The sequence below is a fragment of the Papio anubis genome, chromosome 2 (assembly GCF_008728515.1).
Source record: "Papio anubis isolate 15944 chromosome 2, Panubis1.0, whole genome shotgun sequence".
NCBI lineage: Eukaryota > Metazoa > Chordata > Mammalia > Primates > Cercopithecidae > Papio > Papio anubis.
Window position 1 is genome coordinate 134,640,410 of NC_044977.1, and position 20,409 is coordinate 134,660,818.

Below are 20,409 nucleotides of genomic sequence, written 5' to 3' on the forward strand. Positions count from 1 at the left end.
AACAATTTCTTTCCTAGAAGGGCCAAGAGAACTTGGTGATTAACACAGAAAGAAGAAATAAGAACCAAAAATGAGTCTAAAGTTCAAGATATGTTTATGATCAGAGTCAAATAATTTTAGACCTGCAAAGGTCAGGCTCCCTCACTTTAAAGATGAGAAAACTATGTTTGCCCAAAGTCTCAGGACTAATTCTCAGCAGAGCCAGCAGCAGAATCTCCAGGCCAGGGATATTAGGAGATGTACCAGGCAGCATATGCGTAAGTGTTCATTACAAATCATTTATAGAGTGACTCTATTTCTAATGAAGAGAGCAACCAGTTCAGAATGTGTGTAGTCATATAACAGAGAGGACAGCTATTGCATAAAGTCAGATGCTCCACTGTCTCTGCCATCAACAGAAATTTGATTAGCAACTTCTTAAGGTTATACCTTCTCCATAATGGCATCTAACATGACGATTTATCCCTTCCCTGCCTGCTTCTTATACTTGCTGGTCACCTTAACATTTGTCTTTCTGAGTGTAGCTCCTTCTAGCTGGGGACTTCATTTGCCTAGGTTTTGGTGGCAAAGTGTTAAATTCCTGTGGTCTACTGGTGATTGCTGAATAAATTAATGGAATGATGCCAATTGTGATTTTAAGATTAAAGAACCTGAAATGTAAATAATGAAAACCATGCTCCCCAGAGAGGGAACAGAGTCTAGTAGAATGAGAACTAATTTAAACATCAGGTATATCATTCTTCAGTAGCCCCAGGTAGGCCACTGATAATTCCACTTGTCTCTTCAGTTGTCATTGGAAGCCTGCCTGTGTTGAAACAGTAATGATATGTTTACTTATCACTGGATTTTCTTTTAGACATGGGTGAACTCAGGGTTTAGTAGCCAGACCTCTGCTGTGTGTGTACAATTACAGACTATCACATTTTTTCTTAGAGTGACAAGGAATTCAGTCATTTACTTTCCAGTAGTCTCATATTACTTACCTGGATTCATTTCTACTAATGCGTTTATATTAGGTTGGTGCAAAAGTAATTGTGTTTTTTTGCTATTAAAATGGCAAAACTGTAATTACTATTGCACCAACATATACAATTAAAACATGGGCTTGGTTGCTGGGTGCAGTGGCTGACGCCTGTAATCTCAGCACTTTGGGAGGCTGAGGTGGATGGATCACGAGGTCAGGAGTTCGAGACCAGCCTGGTCAGCAGGGTGAAACTCCATCTCTACTAAAAATACAAAAATTAGCCAGACATGGTGGCGTGTGCCTGTAGTCCCAGCTACTGGGGAGGCTGAGGCAGGAGAATTGCTTGAACCCAGGAGGCGGAGGTTGCAGTGAGCTGAGATTGTGCCACTGCACTCTAGCCTGGACAATAGAGTGAGACCACATCTCAAAAAAAAAAAAAAAAAAAAAAAAAGTGGGCTTGGCCAGGTGCAGCATCTCACAATTGTAATCCCAGCACTTTGGGACATGGAGGCAGCAGGATCATTTGAGCCCAGGAGTTCAAGACCAGCCTGGGCAATGTGGTGAAATTCTGTCTGTACAAAAAATAAGTTTTTTAAAATTAGCTAGTTTTGGTAGTGTGTGCCTGTAGTCCCAGATATTGGGGAGGCTGAGGTGGGAGAGTCACTTGAGCCTGGGAGGTAGAAGCTGCAGTGAGCTTTGATCATGTCACTGCACTTCAGCCTGGGCAACAGAGTGAGGTCCTGTCTCAGTAAATAAATAAATAAAATAAAAACAAAAAAACACGAGCTTCACTCTTCCTAACTTTGAATCCTTTATAATTGTGACTAGGTCTTACCCTTTCCATTTTTGTTTTCTTTTTCTTTCCTTTTCTTTTTTTTTTTTTTTTTGTTTAAAAAAAGGGGGTATGGTCTCACTTTCTTGCCCAGACTGGTCTCAGACTTCTGGGCTCAAGCGATCCTTCCACCTTGTCCTCCTTAAGTGCTGGGATTATAGGTGTGAGCCATTGTGCCCAGTGGACTTTCCCACATCTGCATTTTAATGTCGATGTTTTATAAGTAGGTACATTTGGAAAAGCAACCTTCCACAAAGTAACAGAAACAAGGTAACACAGCCGAGCCCTGTAGCACACTCCTGTAATCCCAACACTTTGGGAAACCAAGGTGGATGGATCTCTTGAGCCCAGAAGTTCCAGAGCAACTAGGGCTACACAGTGAGACCCCCGTCTCTACAAAACAATACAAAAATTAGTGGTGGTGCACGTCTGTAGTGCCAGCTACTTGGGAGGCTGAAGTGGGAGGATCACCTGAGCCCAGAGAGGTCGAAGCAACAGTGAGCTGTGATCGTGCCACTGCATTCCAGCCTGAGTGACAGAGTGAAATCCTGTCTCAAAAAAAGGTGTGTGGGGGGGGAGGGAGGTGACTGGGGGGAGGGGGGAAGGAAGAGAGAAAGAAAAAGAAACACTATATCATCCTGGCTAACGCAGTGAAACCCCGTCTCTACAAAAAATACAAAAAATTAGACAGGTGTGGTAGCGGGCGCCTGTAGTCCCAGCTACTCGGGAGGCTGAGGCAGGAGAATGGTGTGAACCCGGGAGGTGGAGCTTGCAGTGAGCCAAGATCCAGTCACTGCACTCCAGCCTGGGCGACAGAGCAAGACTCCATCTCAAAAAAACAAAAACAAAAAAGAGACACTATAACAGGTTTTCCAAAGTATGATTTTTCTGGAATTTGACTCTGAAAGGATAGGACAGAGTTACCATTTTAAAAAATTATTTTTTCCTCCCATCCACAGAAATAGACTCATTTTTTTTAAAACCTCCATCCTTACAAAACCTTGTGGAGTAGAGCCACTAGCCCCATGCCCTCCATCCTCTGGATTATCCATGATTTTTTTTTTTGTTTGCCACCTCCAATTACAGTGTCATAGATTTTTAAAAAATGAAACTAAAATTTAAAATAACATGACAGTTTGATGAGTTAATGCTAAGTAAATACCTATATAAAATATTGACCCACCCCCTCCTCCTTTGTTGAAGCTGGGAGGGAGGAACAGTAAAAAAAAAAAAATCATGTGTTTTCAATAAAATGAAGGGTTCTGTCAGAAATGAGTGGGAAATGGGCACAAAATTATGGAACTGCCCTGGGTGGCTCTGCTGTCCTGGAAATGACTGCCAGATACAGGAAGTAGAGAGCAGAGGTCCACTGGGAACAGATCTCTGAAGTAGAGAGGGGCACTACTGGAGAGCAAGGGACCCTCCTCCCACCCACATCCCCCAGACTTCTCCCTCCTATGCTTGTGAACCTTTACTGGATTAATCATGAACCTAGTGGGTAAAAATATAAAGTATATCAAGACGTCACCAAGCCAGCTTATTGGAGAGGCATAGTGGAAGACTCTAAAGAGGAGAAAATCTTCCATTAAGATATGTCTTAAAAATAAGTTACATTGGTCGGCAAAGCCTGAGTCCTGTCCTCTTACCCTCCTCCCTGGACAGCATGAGCTTCACCACTCACTCTGCCTTCTCCACCAACTACCAGTGCCTGGGCTCTGTCCACGCGCCCAGCTACAACTCCCAGCTGGTCAGCAGCATGGCCAGCGTCTGTGCAGGCGCCAGGGGCTCTGGTTCCCGGATCTCCATGTCCCACTCCACCAGCTTCTGGGGCAGCATGGGGTCCCAGGTCCTGGCCGCAGGGACGGCTGGGGGTCTGGCAGGAATGAGTGGCATCCAGAACAAGGAGACCATGCAAAGCCTGACAACCACCTGGTCTCCTACCTGGACAGAGTGAGGAGTCTGGAGACCAAGAACCAGAGGCTGGAAAGTAAAATCCAGGAGCACCTGGAGAAGGGACCCCAGGTCAGAGACTGGGGCCATTACTTCAAGACCATCCAGGACCTGAGGGCTCAGATCTTCGCAAATACTGTGGACAATGCATTCTGCAGATTGACAATGCCTGTCTTGCTGCTGATGACTTTAGAGTCAAGTATGAGACAGAGTTGGCCACACGCCAGTCTGTGAAGAACAACATCCATGGAAACGAAATCCATGACACCAATGTCACTCGGCTGCAGCTGGAGACAGATTGAGGCTCTCAAGGAGGAGCTGTGCTTCATGAGGAAGAACCGCGAAGAGGAAGTAAAAGTTCTACAAGCCCAGACTGCTAGCTCTGGGTTGAATGTGGAGGTAGATGTCCCCAAATCTCAGGATCTCACCAAGATCATGGCAGACATCCGGGCCCAATATGGCAAGCTGGCTCTGAAGAACCAATAGGAGCTGGACAAGTACTGGTCTTAGCAGATTGAGGAGAGCACCACAGGGGTCATCACACTGTCCGCCCAGGTTGGAGCTGCTATGATGCTAACAGGGCCGAGACATACAGTCCAGTCCTTGGAGATCAACCTGGACTCCATGAGAAATCCGAAGGCCAGCTTGGAGAACAGCCTAAGGGAGGTGGAGGCCTATTATGCCCTGCAGATGGAGCAGCTTAATAGGATCTTGCTGCACCTGGAGTCAGAGCTGGCAAAGGCCCGGGCAAAGGGACAGTGCCAGACCCAGGAATACGAGGCCCTGCTGAACATAAGGGTCAAGCTGGAGGCTGAGATTGCCACCTACCGCCACCTGCTGGAAGACGGCAAGGACTTCAATCTTGGTGATGCCCTGGACAGCAGCAACTCCATGCAAACCATCCAAAAGACCACCATCCACTGGAGAGTGGATGGCAAAGTGGTATCTGAGACCAAAGACACCAAAGTTCTGAGACATTAAACCAGCAGAAGCAGGGTACTCTTTGGGGCAGGAGGCCAATAAAAAGTTCAGAGGTCAAAATTAAGTCAAATTATATTACTCTCAAGTCATTACAAATATAGGTAATGATTTCATTGAAGTCCAATGTTTCAATGAAGTACATAATCAGTTAGGGTTATTTGGAAATAAGACATGAAAGTTGCAAAAACAGACTTCTCCTATATATTCCTCCAACTTTCCCCAATGATAATATCTCACACAAGCAAAGGTTATCAAAACCAGAAAACTGACCAGGCACAGTGGTGTGCCACTTATAGTCCCAGCTACTCAGGTGGCTGAGGTGGGAAGATCCCTTGAGTTCAGTAATTCAAAGCCAGCCTGGGCAACACTGTGAGACAGTGGCTGTAAAAACAAAAATGGAAGAAAACCAGAAAACTGGTGTCATCAGTTGTGTTTAAGGAAACCAAGTCTCCTTTAAAAGTTTGTTATAAAATTATAGATCTCTCATAAATACTGAGGTGGAAAGATTCCCTGGAAGCAGCCTAGTCAGAAAGTGAAGACAGTGACATCCAGATAGGTTAATACTTCTGCCAGCAACATAATTACACTCTCTTGGCTGTACATTCCAATCACTGGAAGACAGGCAAAATTGAACCACTGGCTGGGCCCACCTTAAATCAATGGCCTCAACCTCTGCAGACAAGGCTCAATTATCAGTACGTTTTAAAACAACTTTGCCGCTGAAGGTTCACTTAAATAATCAACTGGTAAGGCCAGGTGCGGTGGCTCATGCCTATAATCCCAGCATTTTGGGAGGCCACGGCGGGCGGATCACCTGAGGTCAGGAGTTCAAGACCAGCCTAGCCAACATGGTGAAACCCCCTCTCTACAAAAATACAAAAATTAGCTGGGCATGTGGTGTGTGCCTGTAATCCCAGCTAGGGGAGGCTGAGGTGGGAGAATCGCTTGAACCCGGGAGGCGGAAGTTGCAGTGAGCCGAGATCGCGCCACTGCACTCCAGCTTGGGCGACAGAGCGAGACTCCACCTTAAAAAAAGAAAAAAAAAATCAACTGATAACAGGCGATTAACAGGAGACAAGGCATACATAACACCGGAGTAATAGCAGGAGAATCATTACCCAGTAGCTTAATGGAGTACAGAAGATTTTATATCCTTTTTTTCATAGGGGAAAGGGGAGATGGGAAATGTAGACATTTATTTTGAGAAGCAGCAAATGATTATTAGGAAGAATGAAAGGACAGAAATTAATTAGCAAATAATTTTCTTTTGAGTTATCTTGTGAAAAAGTCCCTCCAGGCATGGCTGCATTTCTGTCTTTCTGAAATAGGATACCAGATCTCAGTGAGGGGAGGAATGCGATTGTTTCTTCTACAAAGAGGCTTCTCTAGTCTGGGAAGGAAATTTCAGAGAGTACCTCCCCGCACTTGGGGAAAGGGCGGGCAACAAGTCAAGGTTAGGGGGACCTGCATTATGAGGCAGCTTCTAAAGCCTCTCAGTCTTTGGGGTATCGCTTTCTGAGCATCAAGAGTAAAACGTGATGCATTACTTTCCTTCCAATCTAGATTCTAGTAGTTTAGATCAGTATCATCGTTTTTACTTCAATGTTCAGGAAACGCTGGAAATTTCTAGCTAACATCACAGAAAAAAAAAACCCACGAGGTTGACTTCACCTATTCTGCCTACCCTCGGCAGGTAACTATGTATGAACTGACACTCCCAGGCATAATCAAATTACCTCTGTCAAGTCCTCGCCCTAAGACTATTTTTGGAAACTAGGGATTTTCCAGATTACTGAAAGCCTTGTCAGTGTCAAAGGCCGGGCAGGAGTTTCGCAAGCGGAGCTACGAAGCTGCCGCCCTCACGGTCATTCCTGTGCCTCCGCCCTACTTCCCCACACTGGCAAAAACACGCCCCCCGGGGAACTTTTATCTGGGAACCGATACAGTCCACTGTCCTGTGTTCTTCAAATACTGTAAAGCAGGATAAATACTGTAAAGCAGCCCTCTCCAGTTTCCTTGAGGGTCCCTTTATATTACACATTCGTCCACACACGACACCAGTCACCACTTTCACCCGCCAAAGCGCGCTCAGGTCGGCCGCCACTTCCCTTGGTACATGCGGAACACTGGCCGCGCCGAGGTTAAAGGAAGAGGCCGGAACGCAGGGTGAAGGGGCGCAGAGATGATAGCCAACGCCGCCATCTCTATTTTGGGCATAAGGGATCTTGTAAAGCTCCATTATTCGTGTGGCTAAGTATCACAAACAAGGTGGTGTCGACAGGCCTCGGCTAGAGAAGGCCTCCTTAGCCACTGATGACCCCAAGGTCTGTCGCAGCACCAAACAATCCTCGCAGGCCCAGATGCCGAGGGCGGAGGCGCGGCCTGAAGGGACTAGTTGGCGCGCGGCGGCCCGGCGTGGTGACGTCAGGGCGGAAGCGCACGCGGCGTGAAGCGGCCCAGAACCCGGCGGTCACGGGAATATCCGTCGCGCCGAGAACGCTGGTTAGTCTTGTTTCGGGTTCCGGCTGCGTTGAGCTTGCGTGCAGCTCGCTAAGACTATGGCGTCCGGGCCTCACTCGACAGCTACTGCTGCCGCCGCCGCCTCGTCTGCCGCCCCAAGCGCGGGCGGCTCCAGCTCCGGGACGACGACCACGACGACGACCACGACGGGAGGGATCCTGATCGGCGATCGCCTGTACTCGGAAGTTTCACTCACCATCGACCACTCTCTGATTCCGGAGGAGAGGCTCTCGCCCACCCCATCCATGCAGGACGGGCTTGACCTGCCCAGCGAGACAGACTTACGCATCCTGGGCTGCGAGCTCATCCAGGCCGCCGGCATTCTCCTCCGGCTGCCGCAGGTCAGTGCTCTGGCCCTGGGTCGGCTGGGCACTCCTCTCCTGCCCTCCGTTCCCTACGCCGCATCGCCGTATCACTGTGCCCCGGGAGGGTGGGGACGGCTCCCTCAGGCTCTCCCATTCGGGGCCCAGCCGGGTCCGGGGTGTGCCGGGGCGGGGGGCTGCGGAGGCGGAGGGAGGACCTGGCAGCGGGCTGTTAGCGGCGGCGGCGGGAGGGGAAAGGGAAGCGATCGGCGGCACAAAATGGCGGCGGCGCCTGGAGCGGGCCCGCCTGACCCCTGCGCTTCCGTTCTCCTCTCTTGTCTGCAGGTGGCGATGGCAACGGGGCAGGTGTTGTTTCATCGTTTTTTCTACTCCAAATCTTTCGTCAAACACAGTTTCGAGGTAAGCACAGCGGAGGCGGGTAAAAGGGATTTCTTCATCCGGAAATGGGCAGAAGTAGGGGTAGTGTTAGCAGCCAGCTTTTCCAGAAAGGGAGTGGTTTAGTTTAGGCCTTTGTACCTACTTCTCACTCGCCAGGAAGTGGAAACCTTTAGAGTGTGGTTCACAATCCAGAAAATGGATCCCGAGCCTAAGTGCCCTCTTAACGAGAAGTAGTTTTCAACCAAATACAGAAGTGCTGTGAGATTGAGCTTGACTCTGGAACCAAAATTAAGATGAGTGGAACAACAAAGAGTGTAGTACTAGCATAGCTGGTAGGCTTATGGCATAGAAATGTCCGCTCTAATTTTACTAAAGATTGTCCCACTTGTGTTCTAAAGTTTATTCTTCAAAGTGAGTTTAATCTAACAATGGCTTTTGTGGCTCGTGGCTTCTTACAGATTGTTGCTATGGCTTGTATTAATCTTGCATCAAAAATCGAAGAAGCACCTAGAAGAATAAGAGATGTGATTAATGTATTCCACCACCTACGCCAGTTAAGAGGAAAAAGGTAAGATTGGCATTATTGAACATAGCATCACTTGCTACTGCTGTACTGTGCACCCGTCATCAAATCAAAACATCTTTCCTTTCAAGTGAATATGGATGCAAAAGAAAACGGACTTTAATTTAGGTGTTAAAGTTCATATAGGAACACTGATATTTAAAATAATTTGAAAAAAGAAACATAATTAACCGGTTATCTAAAGTTTGTAGAGGCAGTTGCATTTATGGACAATCCTAACAGTGCTGTGAAGCCAGGCCTGTGGCTTAAGATTAAACAAGAAAGGGAGTACATTTGGCTCAAGTGTGAGTGTATTCTGTAAGTTATTTTTCCTCTCCCCTCTCTGGAAGACTGAAGGCTGTGGAAGTTTAAACACTGTAGTTTAAGTTAATATTGTGGCAAAGTTCTGTGTAGATTATGTTTTTCTACTCGAAGTCCCAGTTAATTCTTTATCAATTGAGGTTGGCTTTTGTTAGAGTACTTCTCAACATTGAACTACGATATATCGAATAATACCGGATCTGAAAGGACTGCAGGATGATAAAGTTTGAAGTTTGAAGTCAAAGGGAATAAACAGGTATTTTGTTTTGGTCAGATACAGTCTCAGTGAGTGGGTTAGAAAATTAACAAGATTGACTGGGTTGCATTTAGATAAGGCTCATTTATTTGATGTTGTAAGAAAATACAGAGACTGAAATAGTATCTCGTAGGTGTTGTGGTAACATAATTTTATGTGGACCTATGTGTTCCTGTGAGGTAGTACCAAAAAGTTTGTTGCAGGACTTCCTGCATCTACAGGTGACTTTCAGTACATGCTGCAGAAGGATATATTTGGTGTAGATTAGTTTTTGTATTCACTCTTTAAGGAATTGTAGTGATGTTAGTCAGTGTACTGAGTTTGAAAGGAAGTTATTAAAAGGATTATAAGTTGTTCTGGGGGCTGGGTATGTTGGTTAGTGCTGTTAGTATCCTATATGTGTAGTCCTTATTGGCTGAATCTGTAAGTTGGCAGTAATGGAACTATTCAGACAAGCAAATATTAAAGCAACTTTAAGATGACTAGTCTATTCTGTGAGTCTACAGACAGTTCTTTTTTAAAAAAAAATATCCTAGTCAAAAAGTCTGAAACAGTTTTTCTACATACTTTTTCTCCCCCATCTTTTCTCATTCACCTTAACTGTGTCCAGGGATAGAGTAATTTTTAAATTCTAAAACATCTTTTAGTTTGTTGATGAGTCCCTGGGAATTGGGAAGATTTCAAATTGGTCTTCGGTATGGTCTGAGCATTAATCTGTATTTAGATACCTGGCTGATTCTTCAGGATGTTTAAAGTTATGACACTAATACAAGGCTCTATCTTTAGTCAAAGGTTTCTCTTTGCTTAAAGGAAATGGTTTTCTAGTATTATTCTTTGAACCATTGAGCCAGCTATTATGTAATCATATGATTATCTTTTGTGAAATTTTCCTGTGAGACTGTTTTCTTCGTTGATGTCAGTCAGAATAGGTCTTAACTGTAAAAACCATGGAATTTAAAATAATATAATCTCACCTGATCGTTGTGTCTGATGTAACTTTGTTTTTTGGGTCATTATTACAGAGAAACTGATTTTGTTTCAATCTTAGAAGTCTGATTATAGCAAAATTTAAAAGGAGTTGTTAATTGCATGGAAGCCTTTTTTTAAAGCAGGATGTAAAAGTGTTTCTATGCATATTACAAGTTTACTCAAGCACGTAACTTGTATATGTTATTAACTTCAACTCTTTTTTCCCTTGCAACCGACTATACAGCGACCAGCTACATTTACCAAAGCCTGGGTGATGTGGAGTGGTACATAGAGATGAAGCTGTCGTCATGGCAACAGTGAGTGAAGTATCGAAAATCCCCAAGGAGAAGCCAGTGCTCTGAGAATAGGTCACTGGAATCGGGGACTAACAGGTTGGCCACTGGTGAACCATTTAGAAAAACTCCTGTTTCTTGTTACAAGCTTTTGTCTTTGCTGTCCAAGTTATTAGAACTATAGCTTTGTATTTATTTTTGCACAGGTTAATGTCATTAGAAAGTACTGTCGGTATTATACGTTAGTTAGGTAAAGCATACTTGTCTTGATGATGCTATTTGTTTTAATCTAGTTTATTTGTAACTTTAAATTGTAGTGTGACTGTGACAGTTACAGTGGAGATACATTATTCATGTCGCCTGTAGGTCATTGGTCTCTTCACCCTGGCTACACATTGAGAATTAGCAGAGGAGCTTTTTAAAAAGTACCAGTGCTTAGTTCCCAACCTGGATTGTTTGGCCTATTCCTCCTTCAATTTTTTGTGGTTCAATAGTTATCTTTTAAGTTCACAATAAATGGCTAAATTTAGAGGGACGATTGCTTTTTCATTGTAGTAGTTTCCAAATATTTACTTTTGAGATGCAGCGTATTAAAATTTTCAAAGACTGCTTTAACCATTCTCATTAGTAAATGTCATGTACTTTCAGTGTATCCATAGATAATAAAAGTTGGATAGGTACGAATTGGAAAGGTATTAAGTGATGTTATTTAATCTACCAGCTTTCTATAGTATAATTCTGTGGCTCTACAAGGTGGCCTTCAGTTTGTTTAAATACCTATAAGGAATGTTTCTACTTTTAAGTAGGCATTACAGATTTTTTGTATATTGCTTGGCAGTATGCCTCTTTGTAAACTACCTATCTCTTACAGTCTCTTGAGAACCTGGTTCCAAAATTTCTCAGTCTTTGTAACACATAAATGAGACTAACCATGTTTGGACTTTGTAATTTTTGTTATTGTTGAGTTATATGTCAATTACATAATCATGCTAAAGGAAAAAAGCTCCTCTAACAAACCATATAATAAACTTCTAATTACCGAAGACCAGGATTTTCTAAAACTGAAAATAATTCTCTTATAAATCAGAAACATCGGACAATAGAAACTTAAAGCAGAAATTGAGTTTGTGTGTTGATAATGAAAATTATTTCTGAGTTTTCTCTGAATAGATGAAGACTTCTTTTTTAAAGAGATTTTAAAATGCCACCTCCCCAGACTTTATTGGCAAGGAAAGTTTACCTGATTAGGAAGGAAAAAATTCTAGCAGACCTTAATTTAATGTGCTTTTTGCAACAGAAAGTACTAATTTGTAATTTGAAACTTTGTTTACTGCTGGTTTATGGAGATACATTTTTTTAAATTTATGATACAAAGTAATCTCTACCAGGTAGTTGTAAATTACAGGTGCACCCTTGATTTGTGAGGTAGAACCAATTCTGAACAAAATAAAAGTGTCTGGTTTTAGGTTATATACCCACAAAGTTAACTTTGAAAATTGTGGGTAATAAATAGCAGGATTAAGCAAGAAGTTAAGTGTATATTGAATTATAGTAAATAATGGGTTTAGTTTTCTTAAATCTGTTTTGATGTCGTTGGGATTTTGACACAAAAACAGAATATTGTGTATAAGTCTGATTTGGGACTAAATAGTAGCTATAATTCAAACAAATATTTAGCTGCTTTAGTGTAATTGCAAGAACAAATGAATTATATCACCATTTGAAGGCAGCTCTTAAAGCAGGTTATGTTAAGAGGTGTCATTTTTATTAAAATAGAGAAAAATGAGACAACTATATTTTCATAAAATTACATTTTATTAGGGATTTTGATGATACCATTTTCTGTCTGGATTGCAACGGGTTAAGAGTTAAAACAGTGTGCAGCTGTAACACTGGAGCTATTTTATCTCTTAATGCCAGTTAAGGAGAGCATTAGATAACACCACCATAAGTTAAATAGAGTCTGAGGTTGGTGTAATTTTTTTCCAAATTTCCTATAATGATAATACCTGATCATAAACCTTAAGATCTTTGGAATATGTTTATATGTATGTATGTATATGTGTATGTATATATAGAGAGAGAGAGAGAGGTTGCTTTCATGAGAATTAAGTTTGACTTATTTTCCAAAGAGCAATTTGTAGCCTACTGTCCTGATAAAATGGATTCATCATTACACGTTAATATTAGAAAGCAGCTCAATGAGGCCAGCTGGTGGCCTCATTCCTCATAGGTGTGAGGAATGGGTCTGAGTGAAGGCCATTTTAAGTAACAGATGTCTTTTATTTTGTTAGTTCTGCCAATTTTTGTTTAGTAAGCATTCCAGTTTCTGTAATAATTTTAAATGGAGGAAAGTAAGGAAAATGTGTGATAACTGACTTTTTACTCTAATGTTACCATAGGGATAATGAAGTTCATTGCAGATTGTTTTCTAACCTTTGGTGCATGTATCAAAGTAGATTTTTGTTTTAAAAATATGAGATACATTTTTCTGGATCTGATGTTTATTGGGGTAGAGAGGATGACTGTCTTAAAAATAGATCGTGTATCCTGCCTAGAGCAAAGACTCTTAAGTCTTTTGGCTGAAAATGAAATGAGTATGGACAAAAATATTGAAGTATTCTACTTTTACCATATAATCAGCGTCTTGATAACAATTGTAGTTTTTGTTGGTTGGATCTAAGAATGTGTTGGACTTGGGTAAATTTCAGACATGACCAACAACAGAAAACAAAAGCCCAATTCCTTAACCTTTCCTGACTGAAACTTCTCGGGAAGAAACCAGTTCCGAATTGTAAGACATAAATAAGATCGTCTTTTATTGTAAGTTTTTAAGCTATGTAATAGGTTTTTAAACTATATAATAAAACATATGGGGATAACATCAGTTGAATGTGCTACTTTTAAAGCATTAAACCACTAACATAAGCCTTCTGTATTATAGAAACTTCTGAGTTACCAAAATTTAGTCTGGCACAGAGCCCTTGAATATGTTCTGGTTCCCTCACTATAGCCCTTCATTCTCTTCTGTATTAATACTAAAGCATATTGCCTAATAACCACAACCCTGACCAAATTTTGGCCTGGATCTCATGGGTCACGTGGAGTTTTAAATGTGATTTTTAATTTATTTGGGTAATTGACCTGAATCTATAGTTTTCAGATTACTTTTTTAAACAGGTAGGCTCTTAACAACAGATTGTTAAAAACATTACCCCATTGGAGGGGAATCTGGATTAACTACCCACTGTTCCCCCCCAACTTTTGAAAAATTTTGGCCATAAACCAGCCAAGAGTTATTGTTTTATAGAGTGACTGAAAAATCAGTATGATCTTTGAGGACTTTATAGTACTGTAAATCTTAGGAGCACGTTAGTTTTTTTGTTTTTTTTTAAGCGAGTCAAATAGCAGTGGGGGGATTGTATACTAACTTTAGTGACACTGATTTTAGTAAGTTCTGATAACCCACTACCATCGGACCAGCCTGGAGCACATTACTTTGGCCAGTGGAAAGTCTCTTGGAGAGACTTTGAGGTTTGTGATAACAAATCATGCTATCACTAAAGTTAAATACATATATATATATATATACTCCTAGAATATAAGCAGAATGGAAAAGTTGGCAAGGATGAATTAGAGCATTGGAGTGAATTTTTTTCATTACAGAATTGTTAGTTCCTTTAGGAACTTAGTCTCGTAGATGTATATATTTAATTAGCATAACTTGGACAGCACAAGATTAATGCTTTAACTTGTTTGCAGGAGTTTAAAAAGCTGGTTTCTGTTGCCAATAGTTGGTTGGAAGGGAAAATGGAGATGCCACAAATAAAATTTTTTGGATGTGCAAAACAGTTTTGATTTTATTTCTTACAAACTATAGGACTCCAAGCCCCCTGATCCTTGATCAGAACTACATTAACACCAAAAATCAAGTTATCAAAGCAGAGAGGAGGGTGCTAAAGGAGTTGGGATTTTGTGTTCATGTCAAGCATCCTCATAAGGTGAGTTGTAGAGTACAGAAATTGGGTTCGTAAGTATTAGGACTTTTCTAAAAATTCTATTTTATATGAATTTATGTTTCTATCTGAGCATTAACCTTGGTTTTAAAAAGCATTCCTTTAAAGGTTCAGGCTTCATCGAAAAACATTCTTTTGGATGTTGAGATTTATCAGTAAAGTGACAGTCAGAAATGTAGGTTCAAATCTTAAATCTTAATTGTGTGCTCATAGAGAAGTTATTTTTGTTTCTGTGGTTAAAGTCCCAGTTTTTCCACCTAGAATACAGAGATGTAAAGTTCCTCATTCCAAGGAATAAATGTGTAGCTACAAAAGTGTCTGGCACACTTACTGTCATAGTAGAATGTTCTAAGTGTGTTGGCTGCTCACTGTTAGCATTATCGGAAATTTGTTTCTCCCAACATCTCTTAGCTTTCTCTTACCGCAATATAAGCGGTAGAGTGAGTTACCCAGGTCAGGACTACCTGGGCTAGAAATGTACCTTGGCAAATTAGGTGAAATAATCTAGCACAGTGCCCATCTAAAGTGCCAATGAAAAATACTCTTTTAGTTTCCTTTTTTTCCTGTACAATTCTGAAATGTACTTCTAAACAGAATTTATATAAAATCTAGTCATATAACAGTTCACAATAGAATCTTACGTACATTTAAATTGGTCTGTATTATCGATGCAGAATTATAACTTGAATCTAACATTTTCAATTACTTTTTCATTGAACTCTACTCGGAAAGAACTACCAGTATACTAAATTGAGTTTTTTTCCCTTGTCCTTCAGATCATTGTTATGTATTTACAAGTCTTAGAATGTGAACGTAATCAAACCCTGGTTCAAACTGCCTGGTAAGTCACTTTTTTAGATTTCTTTCCTAGCCAGGAAAACAGAAGCAGAAATAAAGTAAGTTTCATTTTCCCTTTCCAAAATAATGAGATAAGTTTGTTTGGGGCTTTTTGTTGTTTTTTGTTTTTGTTTTTTTTTTAACCAAAAGGTAAATAATGCTTATTTCTGCTTCCTGTTTTCTTGGCTTGACTAATTACTTTTAATGGAGAACTCAATTTAACTTTGTTCTTTTTTCTACTCTTTAATTAAAGGGTAGTCCATGATGGTAAGTCATAGAACTCTGCCCTCTGCACTTCAGCCCATGACCTCAGGATGGCCTGATTGGCTACCCTGCTCTCCAGCCAATCCAGTGCAAGCTCTCATCCGAGATTCACTGAAGTGGTCCATATCCATCTGGCAGCATCTTCTAGTTCTGTCGGGGTGTCAAAAGGATTTGTATATTTGCTTCTAGAAGTAACTATTTGACATGCCTATGTATTTAATGTATACTTGTAACTATCAAAATGAATAGTTCATTTTTGATAGATTTGTTGTCCAGCCATTATGAATTAAATGGTTTCTTATTAGGAGTTTGACTAAATTTTTATTTTTAGTATGTATAGCGTGAATTCTACCAAAGGAGACTACAAACTTGCAGCTTAAAATGGGAACCAGTTCCCACACTGGCTTAATTTATATAACTGCTTGGCTGTATTGCGGGTAATATTAGAAGCAAGAAGCACTTCATTTTTAAAAGAGATGTTACTATTATATTGCTTAAATGCTTTAGCACTTGGACTTTTTGAGATGCAGATGTGTGATTTAGAGTGCTGGTTTATTTAAAGGTCAAGCCAAGGAGTTTGTGGATCAGCCACAACTACTGTTTCCTAAGACTATTGATGTGAAGGACTTAGTGAAGTAATTTTTATATTTTGGACTTCCCAGCAAGATGTCCTTTTAATGACTGCCATGCTTCTTTTGGACTCAGTAAATATTTGTAATGTTAGAAAAGTCTCATTACTTTTATAAAATGCATGACATTTTAAGTATGTGTTGCATAAAATGGATTATAGCAGTTCTCATGGTTTAGGATTTTTAAGAAATAGTCCATTTAATTTCAGCTTAACCTTTTAAATGACCTGTAAAATTTCTTTAATAGTTTAGGAATGTTGTGGGGAGAGTTCATTAATAAAAGTTCAGCAATTTTTTAACTGAAGTAGTTTATCTCTTTTACCTAGTCACAAAAAAGGTATGTAAACAAGGCCATTATATGTGTTTATTGCTCTTTACTTCCCTATCTAGATTTTCTAAATATCTTAATTTTCTTAATATAAGTTTAACTTGTTACCTACTGAAAATGCCTTTTTACCCCTGTTAACGGTATTTTGAGCTTTTGAAAAGAACTTGGTTGACACTGCTTTTATTGTGGATAAAGGAGAGATGGTCAGTAATTAATGGCTTGAAGTATTATTGGAGTGGTTTATCATTCCTGAAACTAATCATGTGAGAATTGACTTTGAAAGCATTGCTTTTTACAGAAATATATTAACTTTAGGAGTAATTTCTAGTTGGATTGTAATACGAAATAATTTAAAAGAGCTTTGCTCATATATAGGAAAATTGCAAATGGTCCTACTATCACATTCTTACTGCTTACTGATTTTTTTGAATTAAGAGTTGTTATATGCTAGAATATGAGGATGTGAATATAAATAAGAGAAGAAAAAAGAATAAAGTAGATTGAGTCTCCAATTTTATGTAAGCTTCAGAAGAACTGGTTTGTTTACATACAAGCTTATAGTTGAAATATTTTTCAGGAATTACATGAATGACAGTCTTCGAACCAATGTTTTTGTTCGATTTCAACCAGAGACTATAGCATGTGCTTGCATCTACCTTGCAGCTAGAGCACTTCAGGTAGGTGTATATTTCCCATTTTGTTCTGTAGGATAAATCACACAAATTTTCGGTGGTTCCAATACAGATTTAGCAAAAATTTAATCTAAACCATTCTGTTCTTATGGTTTAGATTCCATTGCCAACTCGTCCCCATTGGTTTCTTCTTTTTGGTACTACGGAAGAGGAAATCCAGGAAATCTGCATAGAAACGCTTAGGCTTTATACCAGAAAAAAGGTATTCTCTATTTACTCGTTTGTGCCAAGATGCTAAGAGTCTAAGCTACTGTAAGGGAGAAATGCTAACTTTCTTTTTTCCCCAACAGCCAAACTATGAATTACTGGAAAAAGAAGTAGAAAAAAGAAAAGTAGCCTTACAAGAAGCCAAATTAAAAGCAAAGGGATTGAATCCTGATGGAACTCCAGCCCTTTCAACCCTCGGTGGATTTTCTCCAGCCTCCAAGCCATGTAAGATGTATTTAGAATTAAAACGACTTGGGGGCACTGAAAGTGTATTTCTATTAGAGAGCTTTTACATTTGAAAGTTGCATAGAGAAAAATGATGTTAAGAAACTGCTACTATGTTCTCTTATGGCAGTCAGCTAAAGACTGATACTTGGAAGCGGAAGCATGGTACTTTGAGTTACATTTAGAAACAACTTTTTGGCCCTCTGTTAAATCCAGTAGTTAACATGCTGTTATGTCTTTTAAAAGCATCGCCAAGAGAAGTAAAAGCTGAAGAGAAATCACCAATCTCCATTAATGTGAAGACAGTAAAAAAAGAACCTGAGGATAGACAACAGGCTTCCAAAAGCCCTTACAATGGGTGAGTATACTTGGGCTGGAAAACTGGCTTGAGGAATCTTTTATGTGTTTACTTTTTAACACACTAAGTTTGTAACTAATGTGTCATGATTTTTTGAAGTGTAAGAAAAGACAGCAAGAGAAGTAGAAATAGCAGAAGTGCAAGTCGATCAAGGTCAAGAACACGATCACGTTCTAGATCACATACTCCAAGAAGACAGTAAGTAAATGTTTTCTTAGAGAAGCAGTCTTATTTGGAGTTTTTAAAGGTTAATGTTTTTTCTTTAAAAATTGAACATAGATTATTTTCAAAGTTAGGTTAGAATTAGGCTTTTAATATGAGATAAATTATGAGAAATGAGTTTGGAGATGTTCTGGACATACAGTATCTTAATGGCATTCTGTTATATTTTCTCCCATGTTTTTTGGAGAAGTGTAGGAGCTACCCACAAAGTGCTTGAGGGCCATAGTATTGTTTTTAATGTGAAAACTCCTTTTTTTAAAAATTTCAGTTAGAAAATGTATTTCATTAACCCCTTATTAATAACTAATAATCAGATTAACCAATGAATCCTTCCTAGTTAGGCTTGTAATTAGATTGTTAGCTCCTCGTGGCTCTTCAATGTCTTTTGAACATGTGGGAGATATTTAATAAAAAGCATAGCTCTAGGACACTAAAAATTGCTAATTACTCGCCTTGGAATATAGACATAAGAACATTTGCTTAAGATTTAATATGTTATATATAGGCTTGGGCATACAGCAGTGATGGGTGGGGAGATTTTGAAAAGTTCTGGTTTGTCATTTATGTAGCTGGTAGTTTTGTTTTGAACCTGTTATGAGCAACCACCAGAGTAATCTGTTCCCCATAGAAACTGAACCTAAACTTCAAATTTTTATTATCTAAGCTATAATAATAGGCGGAGTCGATCTGGAACATACAGCTCGAGATCAAGAAGCAGGTCCCGCAGTCACAGTGAAAGCCCTCGAAGACATCATAATCATGGTTCTCCTCACCTTAAGGCCAAGCATACCAGAGATGATTTAAAAAGTTCAAACAGACATGGTCATAAAAGGAAAAAATCTCGTTCTCGATCTCAGAGCAAGTCTCGGGATCACTCAGATGCAGCCAAGAAGCACAGGCATGAAAGGGGACATCATAGAGACAGGCGTGAACGATCTCGCTCCTTTGAGAGGTCCCATAAAAGCAAGCACCATGGTGGCAGTCGCTCAGGACATGGCAGGCACAGGCGCTGATTTTCTCTTCCTTTGAGCCTGCATCAGTTCTTGGTTTTGCCTATCTACAGTGTGATGTATGGACTCAATCAAAACATTAAACGCAAACTGATTAGGATTTGATTTCTTGAAACCCTCTAGGTCTCTAGAACACTGAGGACATTTTCTTTTGAAAAGAACTATGTTAATTTTTTTGCACATTAAAATGCCCTAGCAGTATCTAATTAAAAACCATGGTCAGGTTCAATTGTACTTTATTATAGTTGTGTATTGTTTATTGCTATAAGAACTGGAGCGTGAATTCTGTAAAAATGTATCTTATTTTTATACAGATAAAATTGCAGACACTGTTCTATTTAAGTGGTTATTTGTTTAAATGATGGTGAATACTTTCTTAACACTGGTTTGTCTGCATGTGTAAAGATTTTTACAAGGAAATAAAATACAAATCTTGTTTTTTCTAAACTGCTTCAAATATCTTATTTAAATAAATTATTAAAAAGCAAAATTTTAATAGCAAAATGGCTGTACTGGTTTTCTGATGAACTTATTCTTTCCTCCATTAGATGGTAGTATGAGATTAGTAAAATGCAATTCTTAACTGCATCGTGAGCTATTGTAAGTCTTCACTGTGTATATGGAAAAAGGGAATGGGAGTCACCCAACAATGTAACATTAAATATTGTAGCACTAAACCAAAAACCCTGATTTGCATAAGGTAATTTTGAGTCAGATTTAAGTACTATTTCTGAAATGAGGTGCTGTATTGAATGAACCAAAACTTAGTAACTATTGAGCTTTAACAGTTCTGTATAATTTAGGCATTTAATGTTATGACTTATGTAGGCTAGGAGAAGAGGCGAGGCCCCTGAACTTGAGTCGTTGATAGAATACAAGCTGATCACAAAGAAGTGAAGTTTTGATGAAAAAGCCAGAATTTCTATCCAAATGAATGTTTTCAAGTTACTCACATTTGGTATTTTTTTCAAGATTTTGGAAATCAGTTTACAGATCTTAAAAGTCAAAAATGTTGCATTACTTTATAATTACACTAAGGTCTCCATTACATTTATTTTACCTACTTTAATTGTCCACTAGACTTGGCTCCAAGTGATTTGTTGCTGTTTCAAGAAATAAAATACACCCACAAAGAGGAAGATGTATTACTGCTAAGGATATTTTTAAAAATAAAGTTACAGCTTCTGAAGAGCATTCCAAAGTCTTACAATGTGTTCACCAATGGCAAGTGGTGGAGGCTGGAAAAAATAGCTTCTCAAGGCAACTCCTTTG

At 39.8% G+C, this 20,409-nt stretch overlaps 1 protein-coding gene and 1 pseudogene across 4 annotated transcripts; both read left to right on the forward strand.

The window, feature by feature from the left end:
* Positions 1-3,459: 3,459 nt before the first annotated feature.
* On the forward strand, positions 3,460-5,574 carry LOC110742491 (annotated as a pseudogene). The gene has a single exon (XR_004182244.1). The product of XR_004182244.1 is annotated as a keratin, type I cytoskeletal 18 pseudogene (transcript).
* Positions 5,575-6,601: 1,027 nt separating this feature from the next.
* Positions 6,602-19,584, forward strand: CCNL1 (cyclin L1). Of its 3 annotated transcripts, XM_003894914.3 has the most exons (11): positions 6,602-7,588; positions 7,895-7,969; positions 8,407-8,516; positions 14,230-14,350; positions 15,142-15,206; positions 17,001-17,100; positions 17,213-17,317; positions 17,406-17,547; positions 17,794-17,905; positions 18,005-18,103; positions 18,792-19,584. In XM_003894914.3, the coding sequence occupies exons 1-11, from the start codon at positions 7,286-7,288 to the stop codon at positions 19,138-19,140; spliced, it is 1,581 nt and encodes a 526-aa protein (XP_003894963.1). In that variant the 5' UTR covers positions 6,602-7,285; the 3' UTR covers positions 19,141-19,584. The 3 variants fall into 3 exon arrangements, with proteins under 3 accessions (XP_003894963.1, XP_021790413.1, XP_009199733.1); XM_021934721.1 differs by lacking the exon at positions 18,005-18,103 and having other exon boundaries at positions 7,167-7,588; XM_009201469.2 differs by lacking the exons at positions 17,001-17,100; positions 17,213-17,317; positions 17,406-17,547; ... (1 more) ...; positions 18,005-18,103; positions 18,792-19,584 and adding an exon at positions 15,456-15,773 and having other exon boundaries at positions 7,167-7,588.
* Positions 19,585-20,409: the final 825 nt, after the last annotated feature.

What these genes read in the sequence shown, in the direction of transcription:
- CCNL1 (XM_003894914.3), top strand. Translation starts at nt 7,286, where the DNA reads ATGGCGTCCGGGCCTCACTCGACAGCTACTGCTGCCGCCGCCGCCTCG. An exon ending in TCCAAAAGCCCTTACAATGG is followed by an intron (nt 17,906 to 18,004) that starts GTGAGTATACTT and finishes GATTTTTTGAAG; the next exon opens with TGTAAGAAAAGACAGCAAGA. An exon ending in TCACATACTCCAAGAAGACA is followed by an intron (nt 18,104 to 18,791) that starts GTAAGTAAATGT and finishes TTATTATCTAAG; the next exon opens with CTATAATAATAGGCGGAGTC.